The sequence below is a fragment of the Vulpes lagopus genome, chromosome 12 (genome assembly GCF_018345385.1).
Source record: "Vulpes lagopus strain Blue_001 chromosome 12, ASM1834538v1, whole genome shotgun sequence".
Taxonomy (NCBI): domain Eukaryota; kingdom Metazoa; phylum Chordata; class Mammalia; order Carnivora; family Canidae; genus Vulpes; species Vulpes lagopus.
In genome coordinates this window covers 59,712,403-59,740,369 of record NC_054835.1, presented here as the reverse complement: position 1 = coordinate 59,740,369, position 27,967 = coordinate 59,712,403, and the positions used below count along the sequence as shown (strand labels likewise).

Genomic DNA, 27,967 nt, shown 5'->3' with positions numbered 1-27,967 from the left:
CCCTGGGTGCCTCACTGAGCGGTTGTATTTCAGCTATAAGCTGGGGTACCCACATGAGGTGATTCAGAGTTTTTTTTTTTTTTACAAATATGTCAGTGCTGGACTCATGATGTAGAGGTTGCTAATGAGTTAATGAAACTTAAAAACAAGCTTGGTTTCCTCTCAGTGGCACAGGGCAGTCACTAGGTATTTAATAGTGTTCTTGAAAATTTTCATGGGTGTTAGTGACAGACATTGAAAACAGAGACTTTTTATAGGGAAATAAATAGTCCTGCATTTCTGCATAGCCTCCATGTGCAGGGCCAAAGCCGGAAGTCCATGATGGCAATTTTTAGCACATTTTCCCAGCTGCTGCTTGCCATGTGCTTAGCTTCTTAGAACTCTGTTCTGGAGGTGTAAGATGTTTGACATGTGATTTCCAGTCTCCTGCTAAACTTTTCACTGTTGGAATGTTTAATTAATTAACTTCCTCTTCTTATTCAGGGGGAAATTTGTTGCCCTGGAGAACATCAGTTGCAAGATTAAATCAGGGTGTGAGGGACACCTTCCGTGGCCTAACGGCATCTGTACTAAGTGCCAGCCAAGTGCCATCACTCTGAACAGACAGGTGAGATGCTCACTGTGTCCATCTAGGCAATGGAAAGCAGTAGATCTGTATTCATGGCTCAGAAATAAAAATTTCCAGAAAAGGTCTTCCTTGGAGGGAGGATTGCACTACATGTGGCTAGTCTAAGTGCACTTCTGAGTTATATGCTGGACACGTTATTGCTGAGACCTCTAGCTGTTGTAGGCATGGAGGAGAGGGAGTCTTATTTTTTCTTCTGTTGGCTTGCATGGAGGAAGAACTTTCTTGGTGACTGTTTAAGTGCTTCATGGTTGCGACTTTGCTTTCTAAGAAACCATGGCAGGACGCCTGGGTGGCTCGGTGGTTAAGCGTCTGCCTTCAGCTCAGGGCATGATCCTGGAGTCCCAGGATCGAGTCCCACATTGGGCTCCCTGCATGGAGCCTGCTTCTCCCTCTGCCTGTGTCTCTGCCCCTGTCCCTCTCTTTCTCTCTCTGTCTCTCTCTCTCTCTCTGTCTCTCATGAATAAATAAAGTCTTAAAAAACAAAACAAAACATGGCTCTGGAAGCTGGTAACTGAACTGTCCTGTAGCCCCCTCAGAGCAGCTGTCTGGGTCAGGTAAAGAAGAAAGCTGGGCTCTGAAATGAGGAAGAGACCAGTATTCTGGCCTCTTCCCTTCTGGTTCCCGTGTCCTTGAGGATCGCTCACCTCGCCTTCTCTGCATTGCTGGCCAATGTTTTACTCCATAGAGAGCTCTCCAGAACCTTTGTGACTGTTCGGAAACTGCTTCCTTTCTCTTCTTCCTGGCGCGTGCTCTCTTTCTCTTTTTGAAAACTAATTTTAGTACTAGAGATAGTGAAAACCTGAATTTGTGGTGAAATCCCAGTAAGCTTAATTTGAATTAATTTATTGAGGAATCCCACCCCTACCCTACCCTCCCTCTAGAATCTGAAATGGTCTTAAGGGCAGAGCACATTCTTAAAACGTGCGTATGTGTGCATGTGCATGTGTAAAGAGGTAAATAGAGATTTATAAGTGGCTTTTTTTTTTTTTTAGATTTTATTTATTTATTCATGAGAGGCAGAGACACAGGCAGAGAGAGGAGGCTCCCTGCAGGGCATGAGGTCCCCACTCCCATGTGGAACTCAGTTCTGGGTTCCCAGGATCATGCCCTGAGGGCAAGGCAGATGCTCAACCACTGAACCTCCCAGGTGTCCCTTAAACTGGAAAAATTATTTATTTATTTATTTATTCATTCGTTCATTCATTCATTCATTCATTCATTTCTGACAGAGTATATTCATTAGCCCGTTGTTTGCTCTACAGAAATACAGACATGTGGACAATATCATGTTCGAGAATCACACGGTTGCCGATCGATTCCTTGACTTCTGGAGGAAGACAGGGAACCAGCATTTTGGGTATTTATATGGACGGTATACAGAGCACAAAGACATTCCTCTTGGCATCAGGGCCGAAGTAGCTGCCATTTATGAGCCGCCTCAGGTAGGTGAGCATAGGCTTCACAGTTCATGGGCCTTCATGTTGCCCGGCTCTGAAGGCTGTGCAGGCTCTTATTAAAGACTTCATTTCACTTCTCTGCCCTGTCACTGTCAACACACACACAAACAGTGTTTATTTTCTGAATTCTGGGAGGGTAAACTTATGGCCCCTAAATATTTCAGTGTGCATTTCCAGAGTATAAGGTCATTGACTTACAGGGTAATAAGGACCCTTTTTAATGTCAGTAAGTTGAACATCGTTGGAATTTTTTTTTTTTTTTAAAGATTTTATTTTTTTTATTCATGAGAGACACAGGCAGAGATGCAGAGGGAGAAAGCAGGCTTGTTGGAATATTTTAATCTATTGCCTGTGTTCTACTTTTGTTGATTGCCCCAAAGTGCCACAATGCCTGCTCCCTCCTTCGTGACTGTATCTCCTTTGCCTGTGCCTGTGGTCAGCTGGCCTAGAAATGGTGGCATGGGAGGATCGCGGGATGACTCGTGTCCTTTTTTTTTTTCTTTTTTTTTTTTTTTAAGATTTTAATTTATTTATGAAAGAGAGAGAGAGGCAGAGACACAGGCAGAGGGAGAAAGAAGCAGGTTCCATGCAGGGAGCCTGATGTGGGACTTGATCCTGGGACTCTAAGATCACGCCCTGGGTCGAAGGCAGACGCTAAACCGCTGAGCCACCCAGGGATCCCCTTGTGTCCTTTATCCCATGCCACACACACAAGTGTCTTAGAACAATAGTCTCAAAATTACCACCAGTATAAGACTGAAAACCATTTAAGGGTTTTTTTTGGCGGAAGGAGGAGGATCCTTAGAGTGTGTCTCATGAGGGACAAGCAATCAATTACTGTGTTTTATTTTAATTTTCATTATTTTTTTTGAAGATTTTATTTATTTATTCATGAGAGATACAGAGTGGCAGAGGGAGAAGCAAGCTCCCTGTGGGGAGCCCAGTGTAGGACTCGATCCAGGACTGTGGGATCTCGCCCCGAGCCAAAGCAGACGCTCAACCACTGAGCCACCGGGCATCCCTAGTTACTGTGTTTTAAAGTCATTTGGAAGGTCCTCTCTGTAAGACTATGCCACCAACTAGTTAACACATTTATGTTCATTTATTTTCAGTATTTAGGGATTAGTGTTTCATATACACATTTGTTGTATAGGTATATGGAGTATTTATATAGTACGTTTCATTACATATATATTTATTACAAACATGGAAACATTGAAATTTCGTCAGTGATATACGTGGTGAAGTGCTCGGGAGGGGTGCTTGTGTGTGCAGTTTACTGTGATGTACAGCAGAGTCCTACAACAAAGATGGCTTGGGGGTGATTAGAGGGATGGGTGCAGTAGAGTAAGCGTTAGTGGCCCAATCTAGATAGCTGATGACGTGAGTCCTCACTGCAAAATTCTTTAAACTTTGCTGTATGTTTGAAATTTGTAGTTAAAATGTTGGAAAAGAAAAAATTTTACTCATTTCCAAGGTCGGATCTACAAAGTATCCCCTTCATCCTATCCCTTTCTTTCCAGAATGTTTGGTTTAGACTTCTAAATTTTAAGTTTAAAAATATAAGCAAATATACAGAATATTTATACCACTGTTCTCTCTTTACATGTATGTCATACCAGACTCACCTTTGTCACCTTGCTCTGTGTTCGGTAAATCAGTCCATGATCAGCTGACTTCTTAAATAAGCCAAGGTCTGAAACTGCACGCCCTGTGGCTACTACTAGCTGGTGTGCGGGCCAGGCCCATGGCTCTTGCACAAATGCCATTGTCTCCCTGGCTGGATTTATGCAGAGTTTGAGTGTAGTCTCCACCTTTTTGCCAGTTTCCATGTTTACTGAGAGCTACAGGGAAGTATTTGTGGGGGCCTCCTGTGGTGTTTCATTCAAAAGGGGTTGCTAAGTGGTGATGGAGACCCTGCCAGAAGGTCGGGGTTACCTAACCACCAGGATAGTAAGTGTGCTCTGCAATCAGGGAGCTGCTTTTGGACGCACTTTATCTTCAAACTCAGTTTTGTAGAGGTCTCTTTCGTGAGCAGCTTCAGCAGTCGTGTTAGGAGTGTGATGGAGTAAAACACGGAAACAGAAACCTCTAGTGTCCAGACTGCTAATAGCATCTCCAGAGCTCCCAGCTTCAGGATCCTGAAGGTTGAAACCATTAACTATAATAACCTTTAACTCATTAGAAGTTGAAGCTCAAGCTCATGCTGCCACAGGTCAGGAAATCAGATCTTTAGATTTGTTCTGAATTTCTGATATGACCTGTGCTCTGGAGGCATTTAAAGATTTGCATATTGTTAATAGCCGGCAACAGAAAGTTATTTTTTGTTGTTTTGCCATAATTTGACTCATTTGCAAGGATGTACCCAACTAGTATAAATTGGTTTGGGATTACCTTCACTTTTTTGCTGTGGCCAGAGTTTCTGCTAGGTACGGGACTTACTATTCATGACCTCGAGCTACATTCAGTGCAGATGAAGGATTTCGGCAAGCTTTGTCCACTGCAGGAAGTTGGGGTCCTATGGCTGGTTTAGGTTGCATATGAGCCAGAGTCCAAGCCCACCTATTACCCCAAGCCCTGTGCTCTGCCCAGCAAGTTGCCGATTTAGGTTCCTTTTTTATTCCTCTGATTCTCTCATTCAGTACCTAGCCTTTGAAGCTCAGCACTACCCTGCGGGAGCTGCACAGAAATTTTCCTAGCCTGTTTACTGGGCATAAATGTTATACCTTGCACCTGGAAGCTTGCCCAATGTACCCAAAGCTATTTGGAAGGAAACTTTCTCCAGGGGAGTTTTGAAACTGACTTTCCGCAGTGAAGGAACCCATTTAAAAATTGTGGAAACAGTCTTCCTCAGTCCTAAGAGCAACCACACACTTGACAAGAGACTGTGTGATGTGAACCAGCCTGAATGTCCCCATCTTGTTTCAGAGGCTTGACTGGAAAGCATGATAAAATGTGAGAAGGGGCAGAGCCTGGAGGGTGTGGGCTGTGTTTTATCTGGATGTCAACCTTTTTTTGCTGCCATAACTCTCCTTTTTTGGCAAGGGGTAGAGCAATAGAGCAGTGTGCCCTTGGGACTCCTGAGACAGAATTAGAGTGGGATGGCTGTGGGTTCCTCTGAGTTTGTCTTCTCCTTTTACTGCCTCAACAGATCGGCACACAGAACAGCCTGGAGCTTCTGGAAGACCCAAAAGCTGAGGTGGTGGATGAAATTGCTGCCAAACTTGGCCTGAGGAAGGTACTGAGGCATTCTGCTGGCCTTCTAATGGGGTACCAGGGCTCTCTGTTGGGATCATTGGGGTGGGTGGCATGGCCAGGCCTTGTCTAGGACTGAACTCCCAGCTGCCCGAGGTCAGGTGCAGGCCCAGCATGTTGTAAAGCCTGCTTGAATCTTGTGTTCCTCAGATTTGAAATAGAATATTTCTCTGAATTAAAGTAAAATGAAAACAAACGATCCCTGTACTGGGGCTGTTATGTTGAAATCTGCAGGCCTCACTCCCTGAGGACAGCTTCAAAGGGTGTAAGAAAGAGGCAGCTAGATGCACATCCCTTCTTCCTGCCCAGGAAGAAGTCTCAATGATGAGCTGTATGTCCTGCCCACACACCGCGGCCTCGCCTCTTAGTAGGAGCCCTTCCTTCGTGTGTCCTTGCAGCTTTGCAGCCTGTGACAAAGGCCTGTGCACAGGGTTCATTTCCTGCTCTGGGCGCTTGGAGCCTCTGGCCATCTTCTGTCATCAGTGGATTTCCTGTTTCTAATTTAGATGTCTGAACATGTGAGCTTTCCTAGTTTTACTGGGCAGTAAGACAATAGGGAAGAAGTTTTGAGTTTGTTGATCTGGTTTGTGTCACATCCTTGGTGGAGCTCCCAGGAACTTACAGTAGGGTTTCTACACGTGTATATGGAACGTGAAATTGAATACCTCTTAGAATTTCACAGTTAATAGCTATGTAAGTTTTATCCTTTGTTTGTTAATCAACTTAGTGGAAAACAAACTCCCAGATAAACAGGAATAGTAGAGAATGTGCTTATTATAAGCCTTGGGAGGTTATAGAACAAAGTCATTTTAACAAAAGCTTCAAGAAAACAGTTCCTATTGTTTCTACTAAGGAATCACCATCTCTTTTTTTTTTTTTTTTAAAGTAGGTTCCACACCCAGCAGGGAGCCCAGCATAGGGCTTGAACTCACAACCCCGAGATCAAGACCTGAGTTGAGATCAAAGATCTTAACCAATTTACCTGACTGAGCCACCCAGGCACCCCAGGAATCAGTGTCTTGATTTAGAGTCCTATTTGGTTTAAATTTCTGAAGTTTCTCGTGTTCAAAAGAGAAACTAGTGTAATTTTTTGACCTTTTTTGTTTTAAACATACAGTTCAGTATCACTGTAGTTCTAATAGATCTTGAAGTGACTTCAGTGTCTGAAACCCTGGCTCTGTTGCTTTAGCTGACATCAGCCTGGCTTTGGCTCTGCTTTACTCATTGCTTTGGCTCATTTACACTGCAAGTCTCCTTTTCTTTGCTGTGTCCTCTACGGGATTTTTTTTGTGTGTGTGTGCACTGGGGTATTTTTAAAGAAAATAAAGTTCTGGGCATCTCGGGTGGCTCAGCGGTTTAGCACCGCCTTCAGCCCAGGGCCTGATCCTGGAGACCTGGGGTCAAGTCCCACATCAGGCTTCCTGCATGGAGCCTGCTTCTCCCTCTGCCTGTGTCTCTGCCTCTCCCTCTCTCTGTGTGTCTCTCACGAATAAATAAAATCTTAAAAAAAAAAGAAAAAAGAAAATGAAGTTCTCCACATTTGCCTGTTCTTGTGTGCAGGAGATGGGTTTGAAGAGTTCTGTACCAGGGTTCTGCTGGACAGAGTCATGGGCACCACTTCTCCAAAGGATGTGGACTTGGGGTCCAGCCCTGCTTGTAAACCTCCCAGCCCAGTTACAGTTCAGGAGGGGCAACCAGCTGTGAGGTTCTTGGGCATCGGAGGCCTAGGAACCCAATAGGCAGCTGTCTAAGACTGTGGCTTGCCCTAGGGATGAGGGTTTCAGCTTCTTGGGCCCTCACATGCTGTCTCCAGTTCTGTAGCAAGGAGTGTAAAGGAGCCTCTGGGCAAGGACTTTGTGGTGGTGGTCCTTATTTTAAGTACCTTTTCTAGGGAGTCTGTTTTCTTATGGAGAAAGCCCTAGCATCTCAAATAGCATTGTCTGTCTTTGCAGTGTCAGCATTCTATTAATCTTGTTCACCCCTGGGGTTTCCCCCGAGCCCAGCACAGTGCTGGGTATAGAGTTGGTGCCATGGAGTTTCTAACAAACAGATGAGCTCTGCTCATGCAACATCCCCTCCAGTCCAGCAGCACCAGAGGAGAATGGCTGTTTTCAACTGAATGGAGTTTGAAAGTCCTGGTAGTATACTTGAGGATCTGACTCCCCTAGAAGGAAGTATCTCACAACAGTCTCTTACTGAAACATTATTCTGAAGGTCTTTGGACAGATGCCAGAAAGCATTCATTCCCTGTTTCAGGGAGAGGTGGCTCAAAGGATACTTTCCTTTTCGTTCAGGTTGGCTGGATATTTACAGACCTCGTCTCTGAAGACACCCGGAAGGGTACCGTCCGATACAGCCGGAATAAGGTGAGCGGTAACGGGAGTGCCCAGTGCCCTCCTAGCTTAGCCTGCAGCTCAGTTACAAGCCAGCTCTGGCTCATGCCTGCAGGGTGGCTGTGCACAGCTCCTCCTGGCTTTTAGACCAAATTGTTCTCAACACCAGTGCTCTTGATAAATTAAGGGTGGGTCTCTTGATGGTGTCTTGTAGAGCAAACCCCCTGGGCCTGCACCAGTGTTTTTTGGAGGTCAGCCCGTAGGGTTGGATGCCTGATGCTTCTGGCCTTTCTAGTTACTCGTGGTGGGAGAGGAGGGGCCCGTAACAGCTAGGAGCTGTAGGTGTTTGTTTCTTGCAGTGTTTGACAGGCGACTGTTTAGTTCTTAATGTTATCTAAAGAAGAAATAGCATGTTTCCACATGATGTTGTAAAATGTGATACGCCGGCTCTTTTCTTTTAGGACACCTATTTTCTGAGTTCGGAAGAATGTATCACTGCAGGAGACTTCCAGAATAAGCATCCCAACATATGTCGACTCTCTCCAGACGGACATTTTGGATCTAAGTTTGTCACTGCGGTGGCAACAGGTGTGTGTTCTGTTCCTCTTTTGGCACATTTTCATTCTTAGCTACAGTAGATTTTCTTAATGTTCTTGTGGGGCACAAATTCCACTTTTTGTTTTGTGTTAAAAATCCTAAAGTTACCCACATCACCTACAAAACTACTAGAATTGGGGGCTCAGTGTAGCTCTTCTCTCATCTGCTCACGTTCCAAGTCGAGGCCAGTTTGAGTCTGGATCTCAGCTCAGGGCTGCCTTTGCCACTTCAAGTAGCCAAAGAGGACTCTGGCTATGCAAGAGAAAGGGATTTACTATTGGTTACTTGTTTTTGACATTAAGAGCAAGAGTCTTTTTTTTTTTTTTTTTAAGATTTATTTATTTATGATAGACATACAGAGAGAAAGAGAGGCAGAGACACAGGAGGAGGGAGAAAGGGAGAAGCAGCCTCCATGCTGGGAGCCCGACGTGAGACTCGATCCCGGGACTCCAGGATCGCGCCCTGGGCCAACGGCAGGCGCTAAACCGCTGAGCCGCCCAGGGATCCCCAGCAAGAGTCATTTTAAGACACCATGTCCGTGTGTGTGTGTGTGTGTGTGTGTGTGTGTGTGTGTTGATACGTATATTCTGTGCTATATATATCATAAATATATAATAAAAAAATTGTGGCCCATATAAAGGTACTATCACAATCTTTAACAAGCTTTACATATGTTGGCTTAGGAAAAAAATGGCCATAGGACTATACAATTTAAAAAGAATAGGAATTTTAAGGGTGCCTGTGTGGCTCAGTCAGTGAAGCATGTACCTTTGACTCAAGTCATGATTAGGGTTCTGGGATTGAGTCCCACTTCGGGCTCCCTCCTCAGCAAAGTGTCTGCTTCTCCCTCTCCCTCTCCCTCTCCTCTTAGCGTACTCACTTGTGCTCTCTCTCTCAAATAAATAAGTATAAATAAATTAAAAAATAAAAAACAAATAGGAGTTTTAAACTTGGAGAACCAACTCATGAAAGCATAGTCTATTTGGCCAATTTTTTAAAGTAAACACTAACCTGGAACCTATGAAGACCTGGTTTCTACTCTCACAGAATTGATAACTCAGTTTGTTCATGGTAGTCAACCTTCCCCTAGTTCTGTAGAAAGAAGCACTCCCAATTGAACAAAACCAGTTTACAAGTAGCCCAAACAGGTAAGTTACTGGATCCCCTGTTAATCCCAGTTGAGGCTGTCACACTGAGAATCATGAAGAGAAACACTGCCTGATTTTTAAAGATCCGTGGATTTAAGATGCAAGTGGATTAGTCACTTTCTTTTTGAAAGGAACGTACTTTTGAGGCATGAGAGGCAGTGGCAGGCAGCATCTTTCACACGCTAGTGCGAATTAGGTGAAGTCTTACCTGAACATGTGAACATGTCCCCTTCCTTCTGCTAACTTGTTCTCACACTCCTAAAGAATTCACCATGGATTAAAACTCCATGTTTGTTTGTTTTTTTTTTTTTTAATTTTTATTTATTTTATGATATTTACACACACACACACACACACAGAGAGAGAGAGAGAGAGAGAGGGGCAGAGACGCAGGCAGAGGGAGAAGCAGGCTCCATGCACCGGGAGCCCGACGTGGGATTCGATCCCGGGTCTCCAGGATCGTGCCCTGGGCCAAAGGCAGGCCCTAAACCGCTGCGCCACCCAGGGATCCCTCCATGTTTGTTTTTATGCATATGTATAAAATATGGTTGAATCTTCTTCTTCCTTTTTTTTTTTTTTTTTTAAGATTTTATTACTTGAGAGAGAACATAAGCAGGGGAGGTGCAGAGGGAGAAGCAGTTTCCCTGCTGAGCAAGGAGGGCTCGATCCCAGGACCCTGAGGTCATGACTTGAGCCAAAGGCAGATGTTTAGCTGACTGAGCCCCCCAGGTACCCCAACAGCATCGTACATCTTGTACCTCCAAACAGTTTGCTGTTCCCCTTTGTCAGTGGTTTTTGACCACAAGCACACACGGGGCAGCCCCACTTTGCTCCTTCCCTAACTTCCCTGCTGCCCTGTGGAGCTGTTTGAGCTGTGCTTGCTGTACCCCATCCCTGAGTTCCTGATGGGCTGGGAAGGAGCTGGCCTGTGTGTTTGTAACCATTGCCCAGGAGACTGTTGCATCTGGGCTTTATGGTGCTTCTGCAGGCACTGTGCTCGCAGCTCCCCTAGAGCTGCTGCTGAAGCTGCAGGCTCCCCCTTGCCTTTCCCTGCCAAAAAAACTCTAGCTTAAGACCTGTGGAGGAAGAGAGAAGTGAGTATGTGTGGGTTTGCTCTTTGGAAATGGATCTAGTGACGGATCTAGTGGAAGGAGGATGCATCATTTAGCCCAAGTTTAAACTCCCTGCCCCGATGCTGGCATCTCTGTGCCTTGGTAGGCTGGCCACCCTGGCCACCCACCCATGTCTCTGGGCCGTGAGATTCCCTTCTTGAGGCTGCCTCCCAGGCACAGAGTTCTTCTGCAACAGGCCCTTTCCTCCCACATGCAGGTTTCCTTTGCAGATTGACTTGAGAAGGAAACAATCATATTGTTAGCTTGTCCCACTGCCTCTACAGCCCAACCAATATTGGGTTTCCGGAAAGGGTAAAGAAACCCATTAGAGCTTGGTGTCTTGTTCCTCCACATGGAGAAGGAGAGCTTGCAATTCCTCTCTTTGAATCTGCCTTTGGAGACTATCCAGTTTATCCAGTTTATCCATAGTCAGCATATGGACTAATGTTGCCCTTTTTTTTTTAAAGATTTATTTTAGAGAGTTTGTGCATGGGGAGGGGCAGAGGGAGAGAGAGAAACTCCAAGCAGACTCCCTGCTGAACTCGGAGCTGGACTTGGGGCACCTGAGCCAAAACCAAGAGTCAGTTGCTTAACTGACTGTGCCACCCAGGGACCCCCTAATGTTGCTTTTTATTTTTTTTAACAGCCTTCAATTTCATAAATACTGCTTTCTATTTTTCTGTTTCTCAAAGAGAAATCTCAAAGAGATTTTTTTTTCTCTAATGACCCATCACACTTTAATGATCAGTCTAAGAGCCAGTGTAGGTTTACAACGCCCAAGGTTAAACAAGAGCCAGATGCACACACAGGGGTCGGCGTCACTGTGCTCCTTCACTGCCTTCCCTGCTGCCCCTTCTAAACCATTGCACTTATCTTTGGTGCAGGGATGGTGTTCCTAACCCTGAGCACACCAGGGGGTGAAGCGACCTGTATCTGCTGCCTCGACGCTAGTGAGTGGTTATAGCCAGCTCTCCTGAGTGTGTGAGGGAGGGACAGAGAGAGATGCTAGGCTTGTTTGTCGAGTGGGCCTCTGGAGCCCATTTGCGTTTCTGGAAGCCAGCTACTGTCGACCTCTGGTGTGCAAATTCGAGCAGATGGCAGGCCCCTGGCTTGTGCCCTGTTAGCTGGTTCTGCCCAAATCCTTCACAGTTCTCTGTTTTGCCACCAGATCTGGTAAATGTTTGAAAGCCAGATGGAGAAATTTTCTTTTTTAATTTTTTTGAAAATTTTTTTATTTTTTGGGAAATTTTTCTATTCCCTGATCAGTAACTAACTTTGTTTTTGTGAAAGAAACTAAAATGGAGATGTTGAGGGTGGTTTGTTTGTTTGTTTGACGGTGGTTTTAATTCTCCCAAACTAAATAATTCCAGACAATAGAGTTGTCAGAGCATATAACCTGATGGCAGAAGCGCACGTGTGTGTGTGGTGGTAGGAGTCCACCATGTGCACTGTTGCTCTTACCTCTTCTAGAGGCTCAGGGTCCACCTTTGACAGGGTGCCCATCCATCTCTTTAGGATCTCATCTCAGCTAGGTTCCTGCTCAGCTTAACTTCACTGAATATTTCACTCTCAGCAGCTTTTGCGCTATCCGCGTCCCTAATTTTAAGTCACATTGCAGGTTTTATGGCATGACGATTGAAGGGAGAGGTAAGGGTGAAAGGCACAGTGAAGGCAGCAGCACAGCCTAGGCCCCTTGCGTGCTGGCCCTGGCTCTGTGCCGTGTCCACACCTCCTGAGTGGGATGCTGGATGATGGTGTGGTGGCCCTGCAGGCATCTGGGGGGTAGAGCTGATGGTACAGACACTGGCATTGTTTTCACCATTTGTCCTGTCCGTCTCCATCCCCCCACTCCATTCACTCAGGTTCAGAAGTTTGCTGGGATGAGGGCTCTGCTCTGTCTGCCATTCTTGCCTCTGGTGTTTGTAAATCAGAGCCGCCGTACGTGGTGACACCACGCATAGTTTTGGAACAGGTATTAGAGAGCTGTTGGGGGAGCTGCGGTGGCGTCTCCCAGCTCTGCATCCGAGGCTGTGTGCTCAAGCTACTCAACAGGTTACTGTCAGGCGTTTTTGAATTCTTAGCCCAAGACAGACTCTGGAGGGTCTTTTCGTTGTGTTGGTCCAGAGTGATGAGTAACAGATACAGACTTGGTTTGAGTCTTCTCTGGTGGATTTTCCATGAAGGTCTCTCTCTCGCAGGTGGTCCCGACAACCAGGTCCACTTTGAAGGGTACCAGGTCTCCAATCAGTGCATGGCATTGGTCCGTGACGAGTGCCTGCTGCCCTGCAAGGATGCCCCTGAGCTCGGCTATGCCAAGGAGTCCAGCAGCGAGCAGTATGTGCCCGATGTGTTCTATAAGGTAAAAACACCATGGTGCAGAGAGAATTGTGGGTGGGGAATAGCTGAATGCTGACTTGTGTCAGACTCCACTGTCCTGTCAGCCACTTGTCCTCTGGTGGTTCAGAACCCACTTTGTGGGTGAAGGCATTGCCAGAGCATGTTTGGGGCTTCTGATGGAAAGTAGAAATAACATGCGCTGGGCTGGGGATATGTGATCAGATCAAACCATTGCCACACAGACACAATTTCCATTTCTGAACATGAGAAAAGTGGATACATCAGCCTCAGCAGGAGTAGAGAATGGAGCCATGTGGTTCATCCACGCACTCTCCTCAGGACACCAACGTGTGAGCTAACAATTTAGACGCATCATCGTCCATTACTAAATCTTTGTTTCTTGTGAGAGCTATTAAAGCTATTTTCGTTGAAGAATGTCCTGCTTGAACAGGTAGGAGTTAGGTGCTCTCCTCTGCGACTGGAGAGTCCATTGTTCCTGCTTCGAGGCCAGGCCCCTTCTTGGTTCCCGAGTGGGCAGCCTTGGGTTTCTCCCCAGTACCGTCCTGCTGCCTGGAGGGTTCCTTCAGTTCTCTCTCCTGCAAGGCAGCTTTTGTCTGTCTGGAGGCTATCTTGTCTTCGTTTTGCAGGCTGTTTTCACTGTATAAAGAATACTAGGGGGCAGCCCAGGTGGCTCAGCAGTTTAGTTGCCACCTTTGGCCCAGGGTGTGATCCTGGAGACCCAGGATTGATTCCCACATCGGGCTCCTCGCAGGGAGCCTGCTTCTCCCTCTGCCTGTGTCTCTGCCTCTTTCTCTGTGTCTCTTATGAATAAATAAAATCTTTAAGAAAAAAAAAATGCTAGGTTGACGGGTTGGTGTCACTGTGACTCTGGACGTTTCCAGCGGGAATCCAGCTGTCACCCTCATGGGTTCCTTCATCCATAATAAGACTTCTTGCTGCTCCTTCTTACGTTCTCCTCTTCTTACTGCTTTCAAGCAACTTGGTCCTGATGTGCTTGGGTAGTTTTCCTCATTTGTCCTGAATTTGGGGTTTCTTGAGCTTCTTGGGTCTGTGTGTTGTGTCATTTTTGGCCATTGTATTCATCTCGTGTGGCAGCCGTAACAAGTCGCTACAAACAGGGTTGCCGTAACCATACTGCTGTGTTCACTCACAGCACCGAGGTTGGGCTCTGGGCAGTGCTCAGCCATCGCGGTGTCAGTTGGGCTCTGATATTATTATCTGCAGGGAGATGTTGGCAGCACCAGGTACCCGGGCACCTCGCCCCACGCACTTCACAGAGAGGCAGTCTGCTGCTTCTCCCTGCAGGCCTGCCAGGAGTGTGTTCCTCTGACTGCTGCTTCCCTTGCACTACTTGACAGGCTCATGTCTTTCGATCTGGCCTGTCTAGCTGCTCCAAGGTCGTCTTTGGACTTGAAAGTCAGTGGATTAGTCATCTTTTTTTTTTTTTTTTTAAGGCATTATTTTTTTATTCCTGAGAGACACACAGAGAGAGGTGGAGACACAGGCAGAGGGAGAAGCGGGCTTCCCTGCAGGGAGCTCGATGCGAGACTCAATCCCAGGACCCCGGGATCACACCCTGACCCGAAGGCAGAAACTCAACCGCTGAGCCACCCAGGTGTCCCTGGATTAGTGACCTTAATGCTATCTGCAACATTCCACCCTGTACACTCCTGAAATTTGTATCATCTTGCCAGGGAGAATGGCTGTGTGTTTGAACTCCCTGTGTCTAAGATGTGGTCATCCCAGCCCCGTGCAGAACTGGCTTCTATCTGCAGCAGTGGCCTTCCACCAGGGACAGAACCAGAACTCCTAACCCCTCGTGCTCTCAGGAGTGGGGAGAGCCTCAGCGTCACTCCATACTTCACTCAGTACTCTGTCTGGGTTTTCCCTGTTCAGCTGTGTTGTTTCTCGGTCCCTCCTACTGGCAGTACTTTTGCCTTGAGCAGAGGCGCGCTTTGGAGATATTGCGGGTTCAGTTCCAGACCACCACAATAAAGCAGATAGGACAATAAAACCAGCCAGATGGCATTTTTTTGGTTTCCCAGTGCACGCAAAAGTGAGATGTGTAGTAGGATGTCTAGAAAACAATGTACATACCTTAAATTAAAGATATTTTATTCCCGAGAAGTGCTAAGCATCATTGGAGCTTTTTCAGCAGGTCATGATCTTTTTGCCTCAGTGTGGTTGGCTGCTGAAGGCTGGGCTTGCTGTGGCAAGTTCTTACACTAGGGTTGCAGTGAAGCTTGCTCCGTCACTTGTTCCTTTCATGAACGAGTTTCCTGTAGCAGACGATGCTGTGTGATAGCAGGTTACCCACAGGAGAGCTGCTTTCAAAATCGGAGTCAGTTCTCTCACATGCTGCTGCTACCTCATCAAGTTTATGTAATATCAGAGATCCCTGATCACAGGCTGTCCTAACACATAATAACAAAGAAGTTTGAGGGGTGCCTGGGTGGCTCGGTTGGTTGCGCTCAGGTCATGATCGAGCTCTGTGCTTGGGGGCAGTCTGCTGTTCTCTCTCCTTCTGCCTCCACCCTGCTTGTGTGCAAGTGTGCTCTCTCCCTCCCTCTCCCTTGCTGTCAAAGAAATAAAATATTAAGAAAAAAAACACAGAATACAAAGATGTTTGAAATAATGCAGGAGTCACCAAAATGTGGCACAAAGACACGAAGTGAGCAAATGTTATTGGAAAAATGGTGCCTGTAGACCTACTTAGTATGGGGCGGCCACAAACCTTCAACCTGTAAAACCTCACAGTGCTTGTGAACCGCGGGACACCAAAGTGCAGTGAGACAAGGCGTGCCTGCTCCGTGGGATTGCAGAGGCTGTTCTCTGCCCTCTGGGTGCTTGGCCTCCTGTGTGCCTCAGCATCGGACAGCATGTCCCTGTAGCCGGGTGGACCCTCCAGCCCCTTTTGGTGTCCAGTTTGTAGCTGCAGCCCAGCTCACACCCACGAGAAAGGCCTGGCTGCGCGCACTCTCCTCCTCCAGTAGACATCTGCGGGGGGCCGTATCCTCACCCCTGGGTGGCATCCCCTCTCCCCACCCCTGCCCTGGAGGTAAGTCCTTGGCACCCTTGCCACCCTTATGCCCACAGCGTTCTGACAGCTTTTTTTTTTTTATTTTTTTAAAATAAATTTTTATTTATTTATGATAGTCACAGAGAGAGAGAGAGAGGCAGAGACACAGGCAGAGGGAGAAGCAGGCTCCATGCACCCGACATGGGATTTGATCCCGGGTCTTCAGGATCGCGTCCTGGGCCAAAGGCAGGCGCCAAACCGCTGTGCCACCCAGGGATCCCTCTGACAGCTTTTAAAACGCAGCTTGGAAGGCCTGTGTTTCTGTGGTGTTTGTGGGAGCTCTTGTGCATGTTGTGTGTGTGTCTCCAGGCCCTGGAGGCTGGATGGACACCATGGTGTGGGGCTGGAGGGGGTGGATTTCAGGTGTTCCTTCCTTCCTGAGAAGGGCCTCGCTCTCATTCAGTAATGTGGCCCTGAGTGGCCAGTAGAGACACAGGGAGCCAACGGAAACTGTAATTCCAGCGGGCTGCAGGCTTTCTGAGAGCTATCGGCATCTCCCCTCGTCCTCATGGCACCCTACAGGGTTAGGTGGTGTTAGGGGTACTGTTGTCCCCTCCCCTTTTCCAGGTGGGGAAGTGGAGGCACAAAGATGCTTACGCAGCCAGTAGATGGCAGAGGTGTGGGCATGGCCCATCTGAGGGCAGAGTCCTAGCAGCAGGACACCTCTGGGAGGAGCTTGTCATCCCTGCAAACACTCAAGAGATGCAGCGCTCCTAGCACACGGGGAAAGTATCCTGTCTGGTGAGCCAGATGCCCTGCGTGAAACCTGGCCTGATGGCTTCCCTCTTATGCTGTCTCTCCTGAGCCCTTCATTGTACAGAGAACTTTGGAGGTGATGCCCCTTCCAGAGTTGTTAACTGTAGGGAACGCGTGTTGGGAATTGATCTGCCAGGAGGGCCTTGGGGGTGGCATTTGGAAAGTTGGAACATGTTCCAGCCCATTGGGTTCTCGTGCTGTGGGCCTGGGACACCTTTGAGATCCATTTCTTAAGTAAGCAAGTGTCTACACCAAGTGAGATTTTTTTTTTTTTAAGATATTATTTATTTATTCATGAGAGACAGAGAGAGGCAGAGAAGCAGGCTCTATGCCGGGAGCCTGACATGGGACTTGATCCCGGATCTCCAGGATCAGGCCCTGGGCTCAAGGCGGTGCTAAACGGCTGAGCCATCCGGGCTGCGCCCCAAGTGAGATTTTACTCCAGTGTATTTACTTATTTATTATTTATTTATTTATTCATGAGAATGACAGGCAGAGACATAGGCAGAGGGAGAAGCAGGGTCCCTGCGGGGAGCCCCTTGGGAGACTCGATCCCAGGACCCCAGGATCACACCCTGAACTGAAGGCCAATGCTCAACCCCTGAGCCTTCCAGGTGCCCCACTCCAAGAGTATTTAGACACTGTGTTTATGAAGGAAATAATCTTAAACAATTGATACTAATATTGATGACTTTTGTCAAGAAAATGAATTCTAGAGTATATACCATTTAAATCGTTTTGGTATCTTGATGACTTTCAGTGAGGTGTGATTTTTTTCTTACTCCTTTTTGTTTTATTGAAGTTTACTTGCATCAGAATGAGTTCTTTTCCAGGCATATTTGATAAAGATTTAATTCGTTGTAATCCATTTCGTAATTATTTCTGTTGTGAAATAAGCTGCATACAAAAGAGTCAGTAAAATGTGTAAATAAGAATAATCAAACAGGATCCCTGGGTGGCTCAGCAGTTTAGCATCTGCCTTCGACCCAGGGCATGATCCTGGAGTCCCGGGATCAAGTCCCACATCGGGCTCCCTGTGTGGAGTCTGCCTCTCCCTCTGTCTGTGTCTCTGCCCCTGTCTCTCTCTCTCTCTGCCTCTAATGAATAAGTAAATAGAATCCTTTTAAAAAAAAAAAAAAAAAAACAGAGTAAAAAAAACAGCGTGTCTTCCCCTTTAAGAAACAGGAAGGTAGGGGCACCTGGGTGGCTCAGGCAGTGAAGCATCTGCCTTTGGCTCAGGTCATGATCTCAGGGTCCTGGGATCGAGTTCTGCGTCAGGCTCTCTCCTCTGCGGGGAGTCTGCTGCTCTCTTTCCCTCTGCCTCTCCCTCGACTTGTGCTTGCTTTCTGTTAAATAAATAAAATTAAAAAAAATATATAATGAGGCTAAATATTTTTTAAAGTTTATTTATTTAAGAGAGGGGGAGGGAGGAAGAAAGCTTGGGGTGGAGGTGGAGGGAGAGGAAGAGAGAGAATCCCAAGCAGACTCTGTGCACAGTGCAGATAAGGGCCTTTGATCCTGTGACCCCAAGACTACAACCTGAGTCGAAACCAAGAGTCAGAAGCTCAGCTGACTAAGCCACTAAGGCACCATTCCTCCAGCAATTTTTAAAGTTGATGTGTGTACTTCTAGTCATTGTTTTGGTACTTATTATTTCTATCAAGTTAATTTTTTTAACAATTTATTTATTTATTTGAGAGAGTGTGCATGAGCGGGGAGCCCGATGCAGGGCTGGATCCCAGGACCTTGAGGTCATGACCTTAACCAAAGTCCGATGCCAACTCACTGAGCCACCCAGGCACCCCTCAAGTTAAATGTTAAAATGGCTTTTTTGAGATATAACTCACATACAGTATAATTCACCCATCAAAAGTGCACAGTTCACTGGGTTTTAGCATATTCACACATATTCGTGCACCACCATCTGATTTTAGAATACTTTTATCCCCCAAACAGAAACCCTGCATGACTTGACTGCCCCTCCCCAAGCCTCTCGTTCCGGAACTACTCCTGGCAGTCGGAACTCCTGGCAGTCGTTTGTCCCTTTTGTGTGTGTGTGTGTGTGTGTGTGTGTGTGTGTGTGTGTGTGTGTTGTCCTGACAGTCGCCCCATGCACCGTCTGTTGTGACGGGCTTTCTTCACCACTTTCTGTAATGTCTTCAGGTCCAGCCATGTAGTGCTCATTCTTTGTCTTTGCTGAAAATCATTCAGTGCTTGATTGTACCAGAGTGCTGGGGTGGGGGGTGGCGGGAATGCCCAGACACTCAGTCCCTGTGTGGAATGACATCGTCTGTGTTGGTGGGTCCGTGTTCACGGGCACGGGAAGGGACAGGGCAGTGAGCGCTGGCCCACTCAGCAGCACCCTCCTCGGCTGTCTTCTGCCTGAGTTAGCACAGTTGCCGCAGCTCAAGGGTCTGCGGGGTCTGCAGGAGCACTGGGGTGGTGCCCTGAATGCTGGGCCAGCAAGCAGAGGCAAGTGTCCCAAGGCACAGGCCCACTCTTGTCAGCCACTATCTGGAAATGCCTGTGGAGCCAAGGACGATGGCACTGCTGCACCTGCTCTTTCCAGACTGGTGCAGGTGAAGGACAGAGTAGGGCTCTCCTGTGACAGCTCACTTGGATGCCTCTCGGGTTTGGGGGAGCAGTGGAGCTGGTGGGGAGGGGCACTCCTATCACTCTTCCAAGGAAGTGATACCTAGCCCCTTGTGTAGTGGTTCCTCTTCTCCTCTCCCTGCATCCTCCATGGTGTTTAATAAAAACGATTGGCCTCGAGAGCACACACCTTGCCCTTAGATCCTGTTTGTGGAGCAGGTACTTCAGTTTTAAACTATTATTAAATGCTCACACCTCAAATCACATCACAGTGGGAACCAATACGAGAAATAGAGTTAGTTCCTCCCCCTCCAAAGTTCCTACCTTACAAAGATGCATTTGTGATACGATGTTTTGTAATGTAGAATCAGTGTTTTGACTTGTTTTTAGGACCTGAGGTCAAGGGTCCTGCTGGCTGCCATTCTGAGCATTTGGACAATAATTTCATTTAATCCTTTTTAGGAAAGTGTGCGAGCCTGTGGGTGATGGCAGGACCTGGTGCCCTCACGTTGAGGAGCTCGGCGTGTCTTACATCCTAGATTCCTCACCCAGGCTCTCTGGCTCCACCCCGGCACCTGCTTAGGAAGCCCTCCGTGCGTACTATCAATGAATACATCACTTTAGATTAATTATGCTCCCATCCGATTCTTTTCGAAGTTTTTAAAATTAAATACCAAATAGATATGAAAGATTACCTATAAAATATGTTTAAGAAATAAAACATCAAAAAAAAAAAAAAAAGAAATAAAACATCACATAATACCAAGTCTGACCTGGCATTTAAGGACTACAATATTCCTGTGGCCTCTGAAGCTCCTGGGACCCTCCTGTGCTTCCCCTCCTTTTCTCTCCCAGGTGACCTCAGTCTACAGCGCTGAGCTACCACCCCCAGCTTCTCTTCCTAGATCTGCATGTTGTTGTAGTCGACAGATCTGAGACTGTGCTTCCCCCCAAGCTTGCTGAGCCCGTTCCCTAGAGTGTTCCCTGGCTGCGCACAGGTGCCAACCACTGCTGACTTCCACACACTCTTTGTTGTGTTATGACTTTTACTCACCTGATTGTAAGTGAGATCAGAGTCTTTGTGTGTTGGCTCGTCCTATGTCCCGTGTCCTGTGTCCTGTGATGTGCATTTCAAGTCGGCTTCCTGTTTTGTTTTGTTTTTTCCTGGGCTGTTGGTTGTGTCTCTTTCATGTTGATTTGTAAGTGTCCCCGGTATTCCATTTCTTCCCTTTGTCAATGACACATGTGACAGCTCTTCACGTGGCTCATGTTTCCTCTCTGTGGTGTCTTGATGCCAGAGGTTGTTTCATCATGGTCAGCTTTGTGGCTCTTGTCGTTTGGGTTTAGCATGTTGAGTCATAAGATAGTCTATCGTCTTATACGAGGTTTATGATTTTGTCTTACACATTTGAGCTCTTAGCCCACCTGGAATTTTTTTCACTGGATGGTGTGAGGCAGAGGCCCAACTTCTTTCTTAATTTAAAAAAAAATCTTCTGGATAATCAACTGGAAACACCATTTATTGAAAACCCTCTACTTCAACCCCTGTTGATCTGTGGCACTTTGTCATCTGTGTCCCCTCGCCCAGGATGTGTTTCTGCTCTGCTCTGCTCCATTGGCCAGTTTTCTCCGCTGGCACCAATATTATGTGTTCACCATCACTCTGACTACGGTTACGCTCTGTGCCTGATTGCTTACATCCCCACCTTACTTTTCTTCAGGAGCCTTGACTGCTCCTGACCCTTTTCTCTTCCATAGAAGATAGACAGCTGGCTCGCAAGTTGCACCAGAACAAACAAGTCTTACTAAGACTTCATGGCCCCCTTTTCTGTGCTGAGTTCCCCTGCGAATGTTGGGGTGCTGCGCCTGCTCCATGTCCCCAGTGTCTCAGGGACTTAGGGTCATCGGCATGGAGGTCCTGCCTGTAGATTGCTCCTTGATACTTACGGTTTCTACATGTTATAAATAGCGTCTTTTTAAAATTATGTTTTAGCTATTTGAAACTGATAAATGTTTGGCAACTTTGATATCTATTATTGCTTCCTCTGAATTCACATGTATATTCCTCTGGGTTTTCTGCACATATGAGTGTATTATCCAGGAATGGCGATGGTCTCTCCCTTCCCATTCATTTCGGCTCCTCCTGTTGGTAGGGCTTCCAGAACAACGTCCAGTGACCAGCACTATTGTCTTATTTTTAACCGTAAAGGAAGTGCTTTTTTTTTTCTTTTAATGTTCTATTTATTTATTCATGAGAGACACACACAGAGAGAGGCAGAGACACAGGCAGAGGGAGAAGTTGGCTCCATGCGGGGAGCCCGATGCCGGACTCGATCCCGGGACCCCAGGATCACGACCTGAGCTGAAAGCAGGCGCTCAACCACTGAGCCACCCAGGCTTCCATAAAGGAAGTGCTTTTAAGATTTCATCATTATCTATGAGTTTGCTTGTGGGTTTTTTATTTGTTTGGTAATATCCTTTATCGGGTTGGAAATGTGCTTTTTACTTCCATTCTTGTAAATTTCTTGCACTTAAGAAGTGCGCACCCCCCTCCCCTTAAGATTTTGTTTATTTGAGAGAAAGCACGAGTGGGGGGCGGGGCAGAGGGAATCTCCAGTAGACTCCCCACTGAGCAGGGAGCCCGTTGCAGGGCTCCATCCCAGCACCCTGAGATCGTGACCTGAGCCAAAGTCCGATGCTTCACTGACTGAGCCCCCCGGGCACCCTGGGAAGTGAGCTCCCTGTGATCACGGAGCCTGTGTTATTTCTTTAAGTCATGCTGTGTTTTTTTTCCGGATTGCTCATTTGGCTGTTAGTGAGAGCAGGTTTGCCGTGCTTCCCACAATTGTTTATAGCCTTGTAGGATTTGAGATACTCATTTCTCATATGTTTTAGGAAAATCAGTTTGAGCAAAGAGACCTCTGAAGGCAAACATGGAAATAATCCTCTTGGTCCTCCCGTGGGCTGTGGCTGGGTTAAGTCAGCCTTGCAAATGGGCCGTGCACCAAGGTTCACCTGAGGCTACTCGTCATGGTGTCATCTGTGATAACAAATATGGGAGGCCATCTAAAAGTCCAATAATGGGGCATTAAATTAGAATATGTCTCCGGGTAGAGTATATTGTGACCACTTAAGGCATGTGCTTGAAAATTATTTAAGGACCTAGGATAAAACTCAAAACGTAAAATTCAATACATAGCTGTATATGCAGCGTGAGCATACGTGGGTGGTGATGCTCATGTTCCTGTGGGTGTGTGTACAGTGTACAGAGGACACGCCCGGGGAGCTTGGGGGGCTTTTGTGAGGGTGGTGAGTGGCCACGCTCTGGTCTGCATGCCCTGGCGGGTGCTGTGCAACCCATGAAAAGGGGCTGGGTGGGGGATGTGATTGAGAGGCCGTGAGTCTGGAGAAGTAAGGATTGGGAAGACGTGCAGTGACATCCAAGGCATGTTGTTTGTAAAAGCAGGTGCTTTCCTGAGGGAGCTACTGCTTGATGTGGGTTATCTTGGGGCTGTTCAGGGCAGAAGAGAGTATGGTATTTTCCTTTCTCCTTTTCTGTGCCATTTTACACTCCATTTGGGTTCCTTCTGTAGTTTAAAGCAAGAGTTTTGGGTTCATGGTCGCACACTTGATCTCTATAGAAAGACCCGAGGGGGGCCTGGTGAGCAGTAACCACTGTCTGCATCTGGCCTACTTCTCATTTTTTTACTGTTGCTTTAGGTCAATCATTTATTTTTTTAAGATTTTATTTATTCATGAGAGACACAGAGAGAGGCAGAGACAAAGGCAGAGGGAGAAACAGGCTCCCTGTGGGGTGGTGCTGTGGGACTTGATCGTAGGACCCCGGCGTCACGCCTTGAGCCAAAGGCAGACGCTCCACCGCTGAGCCACCCAGGGGCCCCTAGGTCAATCATTTAAATGTGATTATAAAGAAGAAGGAGCACATGACTGAAGATGTGGCTAAATCATAGCGTCTGTAACAACTGAAAGCTATTCCGGTTGTTCTGGGTGCTGTGAGGGCTCCTGCATGTGCCAGTGCAGCTCTGGACCTAGGCCCATGCCTCTATACCACCCTGGCCGGGGGCAGGTGAGTATGGAGCCTGGGACAGTGAGTTGTACCTGGAGGTGGGTCTGCAGATGTACTGTGTGGATGGTGTGAGGGGCTGTTGCCTGGATGCCATCGTTGGGGAGGAGAGGTGGAGACGAGCATTCAGGGGCAGGCGAGGGCCGCAGCAGAGACAGAGTGTGCACTCCTGGGATGCTAGGGGGCACCAGGAAGCCAAGCCGAGAAACAGCTACCTTGTCATGTGGTGCTGACAGTCCCAGAATGGGAGTGTTGTGGGCACCATGTGGCCATCGGGGCCCGAGCAGCTGGTGTAGAGAACGCAGGGCTGGCTAGTGTGGATTTAAAGGAGAGGCCGGCCAAAAACCGAGTCTGCTGGAAAGGTGGGAGGTGATGGACAGTGTTCGTGTGGGAAGTGGGAACAAGATGTTTTCTCATTTGGGGTTTTTGTAACATGAGAAAAATGATCCACGTGAGTGCTCCTGGTGTTGGTCCTGTGGCAAGGGGTTGACTGGTGTGGAGCAGAGGGTCTGGGGAATTCGGAGATGGCCACAGGAGGGAGATGTGAGGTGGGCCTGAAAGCAGTGTGATGTGTGGTAGGAGGTGCTTGGATACCAGGTTGTGGGTGGGAGGTCAGTGTTGTAGATCATTCTGGGCACAGAGTTGGGGAACCCAGTGAGAAGACTTGTGCTGTAATGCAGGGAACACATGTCCACTCCCTGTGGCCGTTGGGCAGAGCGCCCCGGAGGCCTCCGGGGTGGCAGGGAGGAACCCAGGCTGGAGCCAGGTCTCTGGCCAGGGTGAGCAGGTGGGCACTGGAGTCAGAGACTGCGGTGAGTAGCACCCTGAGACCCAGGGGCCAGTGTTTGGTGTTTGACGTCTGGCATGGTGGGACAGGAACGAAGCCAAGCAAGCCCTTTTTGGTGTCAGTTGCACTGGAAGCCTTGCAAGGAAGTGAGAGGACGGGGTCGGCCGGGCCGGGCAGCCCCACCGCCCCACGGAACTCAGCTCTTCGTGGGCTGGTTCAGGCGGTGGGGCAGGAGGGTGGGATCCAAGGTGTAGGGGCGAGGAGGGCACGGAGGCAGAGGGGGTCGTCCCTCCTTCAAGGAGCTGGCTGTTGAGGGACCCAGGTTTGTGCCCAGCACCTGGCACTTCTCAGCAGTGATCCTCGGCCCATCCCTTACCTTGCTCTTGGTGTGTGCTCTACATTACTCAGGACAAATCCCCAGAGCTGTCATTATTTGTTGAAGGACAGTTGTATTTCAAGGGTGTTAGGCATCCTCCCAAATCTCCAAAAAGGTGGCACAGCTCCCTCATGCAGACTGGGCTGCAGACCACACTGCCCTTGCTGGCGCGTGGGCACAGTGGCTCTGTCAGGACCCTGCTCCGCACCCGCTTCATCCCAGGGTCTCCTGTGTCCTTTGTGGATTGCCTTGGCGTGTGCAGCACTGGGTATTTGTGAGGTGATTCATTGTTTCTGCATTGTTTGTCGGGTTTTGTATGTTAACCCTTTGTCGTATGTTAGAGACACATGCCAGGCTGTCATTTTCTTTATGTTTTTCCTGTAAAGAAGCTGAAATAGTTTCTGATTTCAAAGATCCTTTTTCATGATAGTTTCTGCCTTTGTTATTGTATTTAGGAAGTAATTCTTTACCCCATAACTGTATATTTACCTACATTTTCTCCTTGTGGGTTTTTTTTTTCCTTTTGAAGATTTTATTTATTTGAGAGAGAGAGCGAGCACCAGCTAAGGGAGGGGCAGAGGGAGAAGCAGACTCTCCGCTGAGCAGGGAGCCCGACTCGGGGCTCGATCCCAGGTCCCCGAGATCAAGACCTGAGCTGAAGGCAGATGGACACTTAACTGAGCCCCCCCAGGCGCCCCATTATAGTTCCATAATATGTTTCTGTATTTCTCAAGGTAAAGACCGCTGTACTTGTTAATATTTTTTAAACAAATATTTTAATTACAAGAGATTGTGTTTGCTACATAATGGGCATTATTCAGGAAAATTTATCAATCAAGAAATTGCCAATAAGAGAAGAGACTCTGAACCACATATTGCCATGATGTCCCAGTCTAGGAACAAGGATTCTGTGGTACCTGCGGTACCCATTCTTTCTCTGGAGTCGGAGGTAGCAAGTTTTGCTCAGCAGGATACTTTGCAGGACTGGAGCCTGTGGCCACAGGGTCCCCACAAGTGGGAGTGGGGTTGGAATGTTTGACCTCGGTGCCAGCTCAGGGTGGAAGAGCATAGTGTGCCAGGTTCCAGTGCTGAGCTCTGGGGTTCTGATATGGGTAGACTGGGTCTCTAACCCCCTCCACTCACCTCTACCAGGCACTCCACGTCAGGCACGTGAACTGACTTTCGTAGCCCCTGATGTCCTCATGCACTGGGGGCCTGCTGGTTGTATACATGTGGTGTCTAGCCTGGACCGTGTACCCCAGCACCTAATATATGTCAGCTGCTGATTCTATTTGCCTCTGACAGACACTCTGTAGGTGCTTATTGACAGGATTGTTTCCTAGACAGTGATTCTTTTGAGAAACATTGTTCTGAGAACTTTGATTTTTTTCTTTATCCTGTGAAGTCTCAGGTCAAGCTGCTGGTGTTACTTGTTATCCTTCTTACCAATTCTTTAAAGAGAAAAGCAATACAATAGGGATTTCGTTCACCTTTTCTAAGGAAGATGACACCACCAGGTCAGTGGAGCTTGTCCTTGTCCTGCCACAAACACAGACAGAGATCCCTGGACTTCTCTATGCTATCCCGACGGTGGTGCAGCTGTCTGCAGACATGGCCATTGCAGGTGGCCTGGCACCGGGGACCTCAGCCCCTGCCTATCCCAAAGACTACCTCCCTGTGGAGATGAAACCGCTGACACTTTGTCGGCTGCCGACCTGGGAATTCAGAGGCCCTCCTCCCCCAGCCCGACATCTGCTGACGCCCATAAAAAGTAATTGCTTTTGAGATGCTGTGTAGGGCTGGGGACTGGCTGGCAGAAACATAGACGTGGAGGCACGGGGGAGAGATAGAAGTTACCTGTTCTCCCCCGGGGAGCAGAGAGGGATGCAGCACCTTTATTTTCTTGGGGAGCAGAAAGGTACAGTTGGGTAGTTAAATTTGAAAGAGAATAGCACGACGCAGAAAAAAAAGAGAGAGGGGCATTTAACAAGAAAAATCCCTAGAGGGGAAGATGAAAGCGAACAGGTGCTGGAAGAATGTTTCTGCATATTAGAGCTTAATTAGATTGGAAGATGAATTCCAGATGGGCTAATTATATATGAGTTGTTGCAGGTTATTTCTTGTAGGGGCAAGCGTGTATTTTTGGAAGTGGTGATTTAGTGTGATTGGATTTGATTCCCGCCTCCTACCATATCTCCTCTATCGAGAAACTGCCACTTCTGGGGCCCCAGGACCCACTCCACCGGCCCATGTCTCAGGCTGCCCCCATCCAAGCCGGGAGAGCCACAGAAAGCTGGGCCCGGCCTGACTGTTGTGGAAACCAGCGCAGGGCAGCCACCTGTCACGTGTAAGGACAAGTGACTCTTACCCAGATGGAGTGGAAAGTAATTCCAACTTCAAAAGAAGCCAGACAGACAAAGCATGGTGTGTTGTTTCCAGGAATGTGTCCTTTGATGGGGTGCTAATGCTTCCTGTGTAGTTAGATTTGGACTGTGTCCTGGGAGAGCAGAGGGGCGGGCTCTGGTTGGCAGCTCTCTTTAGTTGTGAATCGAAGAAAGGTTAGGAAGGCATGGATAAACAGCTTTATTGCAGACCAGAAATTTTAATTTCTAAACAAAAGGATCTGGGCCAAATAGGACCTCCAGACTTGCCGTTAGGATGATAGACCTGGTTCAACTTAGGAAAAGCCTGGGAAGGTTGTCTTGAACGACGGTGCGTGCCTCTGACATCCCTGGAAAGGTGGGATATGCTGGGGTGGCCTTGCGTCATCCTACAGGCCTCAGGGGGACCTGCCTGGCATCCATTTGGTGGGTCTGAGAGCTTTAATAAATGTAAACTTTTATGGAAGGCCCCATAATTGGAAGTTATGGATGTATAATTTATATATGACTCAGTGAATGATTTATATGATGTTAAATGATGATTTAGATAGAAAATATGACCCCCTCTCACAGAATCTTTAATGAAAAGTGTTGGTTCTTATGAATTTATTTTAGAGCTCTGTTTGAACTCAGCATGTTTGACATAAATCAGATATAATTGTCATTTTATGATTAATGAACATATGCTGGCCGTTTTTCCCCATAATTAAACTTTATGTTCTGTGCATCTGACAAAGCAAAACAAGTTTAGACTTTGACAGATTGGTGGTGGGGGTTTTCCATGTCTGCGTATTTGTGTGTGTGTGTACTCGTTTGCGTATGTATTTATTTTATTAACGTATGTGTATTAAGTTGGGTTTTCAGAGGTGTAAGTAGATCATTAGGAGCTAGCATTTAGGCTCAAGATTGTGGGGAGCTTGTCCAGGATGGAAGGGGACAGGTGTAGCCTGGGAGGCAGGTGGGAGGGAGCCCTGGACCCGTGTGTTGCACAGGGCAACGTTAGTGTGAGGCCTGATGTGTATGC

The 27,967-nt window shown here is 47.5% G+C and overlaps 1 protein-coding gene across 1 annotated transcript in view; it reads left to right on the top strand.

Moving 5' to 3' along the window:
* NPLOC4 (NPL4 homolog, ubiquitin recognition factor) overlaps positions 1-27,967 on the top strand; it is a 65,075-nt gene that overhangs the window by 26,384 nt on the left and 10,724 nt on the right. The window contains exons 7-12 of the mRNA XM_041725275.1: positions 484-607; positions 1,891-2,070; positions 5,237-5,323; positions 7,635-7,706; positions 8,135-8,261; positions 12,729-12,889. Of these exons, the coding sequence (XP_041581209.1) occupies positions 484-607; positions 1,891-2,070; positions 5,237-5,323; positions 7,635-7,706; positions 8,135-8,261; positions 12,729-12,889 (751 nt within the window). The remainder of the gene's footprint in view (positions 1-483; positions 608-1,890; positions 2,071-5,236; positions 5,324-7,634; positions 7,707-8,134; positions 8,262-12,728; positions 12,890-27,967) is intronic.